General features: G+C 38.8%; 1 protein-coding gene across 14 annotated transcripts; it reads right to left on the bottom strand.

Annotated features, from left to right (window-relative positions):
• Window positions 1-1998: 1998 nt before the first annotated feature.
• LOC119268361 lies at window positions 1999-6239 on the bottom strand. 14 transcript variants are annotated; one of them, XR_005133139.1, is made up of 7 exons: window positions 5597-6236; window positions 5399-5511; window positions 4875-4971; window positions 3935-4082; window positions 3678-3780; window positions 2966-3067; window positions 1999-2270 (listed from the first exon to the last, which is right to left on the bottom strand). XR_005133139.1 is itself a non-coding variant. In XM_037549972.1 (6 exons), the coding sequence occupies exons 2-6, from the start codon at window positions 5457-5459 to the stop codon at window positions 3045-3047; spliced, it is 465 nt and encodes a 154-aa protein (XP_037405869.1). In that variant the 5' UTR covers window positions 5460-5511; window positions 5597-6236; the 3' UTR covers window positions 1999-3044. The 14 variants fall into 14 exon arrangements, 4 of the variants coding, with proteins under 4 accessions (XP_037405869.1, XP_037405870.1, XP_037405872.1 ...); XR_005133132.1 differs by having other exon boundaries at window positions 1999-3591; window positions 5597-6233; XR_005133133.1 differs by having other exon boundaries at window positions 2966-3780; window positions 5597-6232.
• Between the last annotated feature and the right edge of the window lie 3451 nt (window positions 6240-9690).

Raw genomic sequence — 9690 nt, 5'->3', positions numbered from 1 at the left:
AGGAGAGGACTTTCAGGACGAAGCGCCGCCGCCTCGAGGCGGAACTTGGGCAGGAGCACTTTTGCCCTCCGGCAGAGCGATTCTGTCGGGGGAAACTTCCCTCCCGGAGGGGGAAATCATCGTCATCATCATCACCAACAACTCTCCCATCTTGGGGAGGGCAATTTCCATCAACATCTTCACCAGCACCATCTCATCTCAAACCCTAGTTCATCTCTTATATTCAATCTTGTTACCGGAATTATAGATTGTTGCTAGGGGTGACTTGTAGTGTAGATTACACCTTGTAGTTGATTACTATATGGTTTATTTGGTGGAAGATTATATGTTCAGATCCATTATGCATATTAATACCCCTCTGATCATGAGTATGTTTGTTGTTTGTGAGTAGTTACCTTCGTTCTTGAGGTCATGGGATAAATCATGTTGCAAGTCATCATATGAATTTGATATGTGTTCGATATTTTGATAGTATGTATGTTGTGATTCCCTTAGTGGTGTCATGTGAACGTCGACTACATGACACTTCATCATATTTGGGCCTAAGGGAGTGCATTGTGGAGTATTAAATAGATGGTGGGTTGCGAGAGTGACAGAAACTTAAACCCCAGTTTATGCACTATTCCGTAAGGACCAATTGGATCCTAGAGTTTAATGCTATGGTTAGAATTTATTCTTAATACTTTTCTCGTAGTTGCGGATGCTTGCAGGAGGGTTAATCATAAGTAGGAGGTTTGTTCAAGTAAGAACATTACCTAAGCACCGGTCCACCCACATATCAAATTATCAAAGTAGAGAACACAAATCAAACCAATATGATGAAAGTGACTAGATGAAATTCCCGCGTACCCTCAAGAATGCTTTGCTCATTATAAGAAACCATTTTGGCCTGTCCTTTGCCTCAAAAGGATTTGGCTACCTTGCTGCATACTTGTTACTATTATCGTTACTTACTCGTTACAAATTATCTTTCTATCAACTAATCGCTACTTACAATCTCAGCACTTGCAGACACTACCTTACTGAAAATTACTTGTCATTTCTTTCTGCTCCTCATCGGGTTCGAAACTCTTACTTATCGAAAAGAGCTACAATTGATCCCCTTTTCTGGTGCCGTTGCCGGGGAGTGAAGCGCTTCTGGTAAGTGGAATTCGTTAAGGAAACATTTATATAGTGTGCTCGAAATTATTGTCACTTGTTACTATGAAAAACAATCCTTTGAGGGGTATGTTCGGGGTATCTTCACCTCGTCCAGAGCCACAATTAATTATCCCTCTACCTACAACACCTATTGAAAATATTGAATACTAGTTGACCTGTTGCGCCAAATGGCGCAGAGACCCACTAAAGCCATGTTGTCGATGAAAATAGTTTCATTTTGCAAGGACATATTCGATATTGGTAATATAAAGACCATGTGTTAAAGTCATGCTATATTGAAAATATATTTATCATGCTGAGAAATCTGAGTTAAAAAATCTATAACATGCATAGACCAACGAAGGAAGCATTTTTAGTTAAAAATATGGTTATCATCATGAGAAATCTGAGTTTGAAAAAAAAACATGTTTGTATATGAAAGCATAGGTATTTGAAAGGTCCAGGAACAATTCTTTATGTGGCCCGTTCAGACATCCATCGTGCCTATTTATCCCCGTTACTTCCTCAGTTCCTCATTTGGGCGAGGAAAGCATACTCAACTGGTGAGATTTCTCTTGTCCTGTTATTTCGGATTTCTCTGCACGCATGGTTACACATATGGCCCATTACACCAACCACCACAATGTCCATTTCAAACACAAAGTGTTTTGAAAATTAAATTGTGTTCTACCATGGAGGAACAGTCCAGACTTGAAACAATAGATGTAACTACTTTACCAATTCAAACTCTTTAGCAACCATTTATGATTATGATGTCTAATGGCACAAGGTGTCAATTTAGACTAAAGAGTTGTTTGAAATGTGTTTCATTTGTTCTTTACAAAGTGCTAGATACAATTTCACTGCACATAAGAATTTTGAAGCTCGATTAAAAAGGTAATTTCATTCATACAAACCATAACTAAACAACATGAATGTATCCTAATACAAAAGCAAGCAACGGACTGGTAATAGGTAGGCCTGTTTTAGAGAGATTGTGGTAAATTACAGTTCATTATTACACGCAAAATGTTTTTGCTTCGGAGCAGAACAACTGTTCTATCTTTTTCTTCATATCCTTTTCTTCTCAGAGCTGGTGTGATGCCTTGCTCCTATTCATGGATCTTGACCTACAATTTTTGAACAAACTAAATTAGTTATTTATTCAATGGGAAATCTGAAGTCGGGATTACTTCGCCAATATCGTTAGCAAGTTTATGAGGGAAAAGAAAGCAATGTAACTTCCAAAAGCGAATGTAAGAATGAAGTACATAGTAGTGTAGCTGGGAAAGTAGGAACATGAGCTGCGACATGTTTCAGAAAAATGGTCGAGGTTCCCTGATCCTAGTAACATGAGCTGCGATTATTTTGCCAGGGACTCATGGCTGTATATAACTTTCACAAGCAACATCCCATATGTGACAACCTACCTTCGATCACAAAGCTATATGATCTATATAATGGAGAAAAATGGAGCTTTCGATAACTTGCATACCTATTTTTCCCAAAGCAAAGCTAAGAATGAAGTACACAGTATTGTAACTGGGAAAGTAGGAAAATTAAATCATATACTCTGAAACATATTGTAGAAAGAGAAGCGTGAAGCACACTTCCTTGAAATTTGGACACAATCGGACATTCATTTTTGTTGAGCCTGCTATATATCTATGGGGAAGCATGGATAAGAAAAGATAGAAATTTAGAAAATGTATGCAAATTCATATATATTTTTCTAAAATCCCATGGAAATGTGTGGGTCCACTTGGTCTATCAGGACGGTGTATTTCGAAAAAGCAAGTCAGGCAACTAATAGTTTGGATAAAACCTCTATAGATAGTAGAAAACAACTTCCAACGATTCGACTGTACAGACTAAAAAGTTCACCAGGAAATGAGAAGAGCCAGCTAAAAAGTTACAGAAGAAGCACCTGAAATAAAATAGTGGCAGTTAGTTTGGCAAGAAACCTGCATATATTTGAGTGCAATTCGCATCCTCTGGGCCATCGTTCTCACGCATTTTTTCCTACTAAGTAGAAAGCATATATAGAGTATGAAAAGGGGATACGGATTACACAACAAATAGTAGTTTCAGAGCTTTAGAAGGCCGTCCAGTTTTAGATAGTATGCTTTCACCTATGCAGAACTGGATGCCGTACTACTTATTTTAGAGTCAAGACATATTTCAATCTCTAAAAGAAACCTGACACGAATCATCTGCTACTCTAGAAATTAGATTTATCACGGCTAACCAACATGGAATGATCATCTGACTTTCTGGCTATACTAACGTGTAAATATTTGGCAGGTATAGACTCGTTCAAGTTGACTGCAAAAGCAAGGAAGGTTGCTGTAGCTAGATAAATGACTCGTTCAAGTTGACTACCAGATTTTTATTAGGAAGTGGATGCCTACTAATAGCGCATCTCGGGGAATCACAGTGAGAATGAAAGGCCTGGAGAAATGCAAAACGGCAAGGTAAAATTCAGACATTGGCATAGAAAGAAACTAATAGGAAAACATGCACCATCAATCACTCACCATAAGGTCAGCAACTGGACAATAGTTGAGCTGCAGTGGATGGTTACCAAGTAATGAACGGAAGGAAAATCACTACAAAATAACCATGAGAGCACCAAACTATCTGCAAACATGAAGGCCCTTTCTTGGATTAGACAGGACGAGTACACCATGATAATCCAAAGAACAAAAAGATGAATTTAAATTTATAGAGCAATGCTAGGAAGATATTGTCTTGAAGAACGGAAAGTAAGAAAACAATAAAGCAAGCAACGAACCTACAAAAAATATCCTCCAAGTTTTGCGTGAAAATCCATCGAATATATCCTTGATCTCATATTTGTCTCTGTCGAGGTACTCTACAGGAAGGTTCTCCAAAAAAATAGAGTAAAGTTGTTTTTCCTTTTTGAGAATTTGATAGCAAACCTGCAATGTATCAAAAAGGGATTAGAAATGATAATAAAAGAAATCTCTACTATTTTATAGTCGAAGAACATGCTTCAATCGACAAAAATACAAAAACATTGAAATTTGATGGTGTAAGGAACCTGCAGTGATATACTGAGCCATAAACTACTTTGCAATGATATACTGAGCCATAAACCTGAAGCTCTACTTTGATGCCAATAAATTTATAACTGGGAAAGTAGGAAAATGAAATCATATACTCTAAATCATATTGCAGAAACAGAAGCATGAAGCACGCTTCCTTGAAATTTGAACACAAGTGAACATTCATTTAGCATACGGAGGTAGCATAAACTTAAGCAAGACTATTTAATTGATCATGGTACATGGTGGATTTTTTATAATTGATATTCGGCTGGAAGTGGATAAGTTCTGTAGATATTCGGATGCTCACTTTCAGTAGTCAGATAAATCGACCTGATTTCCCAGCTTAGACGTTTCAGACATGTCTCACAATATGATGTGACCATGGGTTCAATCCCATGTTCAATTATGTACGAAGAGAGGCCCCATTTGGAAACATGTAAGCACAATCACAAATGCCTGGGCACATAATTCTATTTACAAAGCTATTTGCAGGTTTGAATGCATTGCAGCAAGATGGCATGATAATCTATAGTAACCAAGAATGTTCAAAAAACACGACAGAAAATCATAGCAGAGGAACTGAGCAAATCAGTTAAGCGCGATATGTAAGATATGACTGACATGATGGAACAAGATGCATGAATGGCAAGTAAATACTACTACCACATGATGTAGAGAAGGAGAGCACGGCGTTTTAAGCATATAGTAATATGAATGGAGCTCACGGGAATATGGCGCGATGACTGGCAGTCTTCACTTCCTGTAAAACAATTATGATTTCCATCAGATAAAGGAGAAAGCTACTTACAAACCTACAGTAGAGATGCTACATAATGTAAGCTCAAAAGAACACAAGCTTTCAAATTAATGTAATGAACAGGCCAAGACTCTGCACCTATCATCATCACAACTATGGACATACGATGTGCTGTGTATTTTTAGATCTTTCATTCAAATAATTTGTAGCACTGGCAAACATACAAAGGCTGACCCATGTTATTTCAGTCTTATGACTTCTACTTTAGCAGAACACTAATTTGGTCAAACTTGGTAGAAGAGGACCGAAACAATTTTAGGAGCATCCATTAAGAAAATAGTAACAATAGCAGCACAGTCAGGCATATAAATTGGTGAGTAAAACATATCTTCTTTGGATTATTCTACGACGATAGATAATAAAACTTCACCTATCATGTCCTTTTTCAGCATAGTGCCAATATATACTTCAAAAAAGCATTGGACTACCATATTGTCTAATATATTCTGGGATCCCTGAGGAACGTGGTCTTCTATGTCAGATCTGCACACCTCAAGTTTAAAAATACAAATATTAGCAAAGTAAAATATGAGTGAGGAGGAAGTGAGGGAGAGAAAGAGTGGAGCACCTAGTTCACCGCTGGCCTGCATCGCTCGAGCCACCTCCAACAGGCACGTGTTGTTCTCCTTGTACTCCAGATGCACGAGACATCCATTGGAGGAGACATGAGCTCCTGCTTCCTCTTGCCTTCCCACACTGCTTGTTCACCTCGAGCTCCTTGCCCGGCGGGGGGTGGAGGCAGAGGTGGCACCTCATGGCGCAGAGGAGACGACGACGCGGTGGCGCGACAAGTCGACCCGCCGGCCACCGGCAGCTGCGCGAGGCCTCACCCTGCCCCTTACCCCCACCCGCTGTTGCTTGCCTTCCTCACCGGCCTCCACCCTCCCCTTGTCGTTTCATCCTACCCCCCACCCGCACCGCGAAGACCCTGCCGGCGCTGCTCCCCCACGACGATACGTTCGATCTGGATCGACGGTGACATGGAAGAGGACAGGAGGAGGTAAGCAGAGGAGAAGGTCGGCGGTGGATCAACGACGACGTGGTAGAGGAGAGGAGGAGGCGAGTGGAGAGACAAGGCCGGCGGCTGCAGGTGAGGAGAGGATAAGGGAGAGAGAGGGAGCGGTGTGGCGGCTTGTGGGGATGGAGGGGAATGAGAAAGGGCGCTAGGGTTTGTTTGGCGGGTCGGGTGGGCGTGGGGCGAGAAGCAGGCGATTGGGTGCGGAGTGTGCTGAGCTCATTGGGCAAAACCTGTTGCACCGGGAAATAACCAACCCAGCCAACGAGCGCCCGGCGTGAGCCCACTCGTCATTGGACAACTAAAACAACTGCGAGGTATAAATCGGGTTTGATCGCAAGGTAAAGATCTGACGGTCCAGATATGCTAGAAAGTCAGATCCGATGGTCGACGAAGGCCCAATCGAAGGAGCCTTCTGGAGGAGAGTTGGTTAGCCTCTTTATTAATTTAAATGAAATTTCTTCGGGTATGATAGAACAACTGCTAGCTAATCCTTATGCAGGAGATGGAACTGAACACCCCGATATGTACTTGATATATGTGGAACAAATTTGTGGATTGTTTAAGCTTGCAGGTTTACCTGGAGATGAGGTGATGAGAAAGGTTTTCCCTTTATCTTTGAGGGTAAAAGCATCAACATGGTATAGGCTATGTGATGATATTGGATCATGAAATTGGAATCGTCTGAAATTGGAGTTTCACCAAAAAAATTATCCTATGCATCTAGTTCATCGTGATCGGAAGTATATCTATAATTTTTGGCCTCGCGAAGGAGAAAGTATCGCTCTAACTTGGGGGAGGCTTAAGTCAATGTTATATTCATGCCCCAATTATGAGATCTCAAGAGAAATTATTATCCAGAATTTCTATGCTTGGCTTTCTCGTAGTGATCAAACCATGCTTGATACTTCTTGTGCTGGTTCTTTTATGAAGAAGACTATTGAATTCCGGTGGGATCTTTTGAAAATAATTAAACGCAACTCTTAAGATTGGGAACTCGACAAAGGTAAAGAGTCAGGTATCAAACTTAAGTATAATCGTGTTAAATCTTTTATGGATACCGATGCTTTTCAAAAGTTTAGCACTAAATATGGACTTGACTCTGAGATAGTAGCCTCCTTTTGTGAATCTTTTGCTACTCATGTTGAACTCCCTAAAGAGAAGTGGATTAGATATCAACCACCTATTAAAGAAGAAATTAAAGAACCGGTACTAGTTAAAGAATAAACTATACTTTATAATGTTGATCCAGTTGTTCCTCCTGCTTATTTTGAGAAACCTCATTTTCCTGTTAGGATAAAGGAACATGCTAAAGTTTCAACTGTGGTTAACGAAAGCTCTGTTAGAACACCTAAACTAGATGAACAAATTAGAGTTGAACCTAATATTGGTATAGTTAAAGACCTCTTGGAAGAAGATGTGGAAGGGCATGCTATCTACTTTTGTGAAGCAGGTGCTACAATTGCTAAACCTAATGAAAAAGATAAACATAGACCTATTGTTGGCATGCCTGTTATTTCAGTTAAACTTGGAGATCACTATTATCATGGCTTATGTGACATGGGTGCTAGTGTGAGTGCTATTCCTTACAAGTTATATCAAGAAATTAGGGAAGACATAGCACCTACAGAGTTAGAATACATAGATGTCACTATTAAACTTGCAAATAGAGACACCATATCACCTTGTGAGATTATTAGAGATGTTGAAATCTTGTGCGGGAAAATAAAATCCCCTACTGATTTTCTTGTCCTTGATTCCTCACAAGATGACTTTTGTCCCATTATCATTGGTAGACTTTTCTTGAACACCGTTAATGCCAGGATAGATTGTCAGAAACAAACTGTGGGTGTTAGCTTTGATGATGAGTCTCATGAGTTTAATTTTTTCAAGTTTAGTAGAAATCATCATGAAAAAGAATTGCCTAGTAAAGATGAATTAATTGGTCTTGCTTCTATTGTTGTGCCACGTACTGATCCTTTAGAACAATATTTGCTAGATCATGAAAATGATTTACATATGCATGAAAGAAATGAAATATATGAGGTTTTCTTTGAACAACGTCCTTTGCTTAAACACAATTTACCTATTGAAACTCTTGGAGGTCATCCTCCACCTAAGGGTGATCCTGTGTTTGAATTAAACATTTGACAGACACTTTGAAATATGCTTATCTTGATGAAAAGAAGATATATCATGTTATTATTAGTGCTAACCTATCAGAACATGAAGAAGAAAGACTATTGAAAGTTCTAAAGGAAGCATCATGCTACTATCGGATATACTCTTGATGATTTAAAGGGCATTAGTCCCACTCTATGTCAGCACAAAATTAATATGGAACCTATTGCTTAACCCATTGTTGATCACCAACGCCGGTTAAATCCGAAGATGAAAGAGGTGGTAAGAACGGAAATATTAAAACTTCTGGAAGCAGGTATAATTTATCCAATAGAAGATAGTAGATGGGTAAGTCATGTTCATTGTGTGCCTAAGAAGGGAGGTATAACTGTTGTTCCTAATGACAAGAATGAACTTATTCCACGAAGAATTGTTACAGGCTATAGAATGGTAATTAATTACAGAAAATTAAATAAAGCTACTAGAAAAGATCATTACCCTTTGCCTTTTATTGACCAAATGCTTGAAAGATTATATAAGCACACACACTTTTGCTTCCTTGATGGATATTCTGTTTTTTCCCAAATACCCGTTTCTCAACCTGATCAAGAAAAGACCACTTTTACTTGTCCTTCTGGAACCTATGATTATAGACGTATGCCTTTTGGTTTATGTAATGCACCTTCTACCTTTCAAGATGTATGACTGTTATATTCTCTGAATTTTGTGAAAAGATTGTTGAGGTTTTCATGGATGACTTCTCTGTTTATGGGAAGTCTTTTGATGATTGTTTAAGCAATCTTGATCAAGGTTTGCAGATATGTGAACAAACAAATCTTGTCTTGAATTGGGAGAAATGTCACTTTATGGTTAATGAAGGCATTGTCCTGGGTCATAAATTTTTTGAAAGAGGTATTGAAGTGGACCAAGCTAAGGTTGATGCTATTGAGAAAATGCCATGTCCTAAGGACATCAAAGGTATTCGTAGTTTCCTTAGTCATGCTGGTTTCTATAGGAGAATTATTAAAGACTTCTCTGAAATTTCTAAGCCTCTTTCTAGTCTCTTGCAAAAGGATATTCCTTTTGTTTTTGATGATGATTGTCTTAAAGCCTTTGAAACACTTAAGAAAGCCTTAATTTCTGCACCTAGTGTTCAACCAACTGATTGGAACTTGCCTTTTGAAATTATGTGTGATGCTAGTGATTATGTTGTTGGTGTTGTTCTAGGACAAAGAGTTGATAAGAAATTGAATGTTATTCATTATGCTAGCAAAACTCTAGACAGTGCCCAAAGAAATTATGCTACTACTGAAAAAGAATTCTTAGCAGTGTTGTTTGCTTGTGATAAGTTTAGACCTTATATTGTTGATTCTAAAGTAACTGTTCACACATACCATGCTGCTATTAAATATCTTATGGAAAAGAAAGATGCTAAAGCTAGACTTATTCGTTGGGTTCTCTTGTTACAAAATTTTGATTTGCATATTATTGATAGAAAAGGAGCTGAGAACCCCATAGCTGATAAC

This window comes from Triticum dicoccoides, chromosome 3A, assembly GCF_002162155.2.
Source record: "Triticum dicoccoides isolate Atlit2015 ecotype Zavitan chromosome 3A, WEW_v2.0, whole genome shotgun sequence".
In the NCBI taxonomy this organism is placed as follows: domain Eukaryota; kingdom Viridiplantae; phylum Streptophyta; class Magnoliopsida; order Poales; family Poaceae; genus Triticum; species Triticum dicoccoides.
Note: the sequence above shows the minus strand (reverse complement) of the source record. Positions and strands in the feature narration are given on the sequence as shown.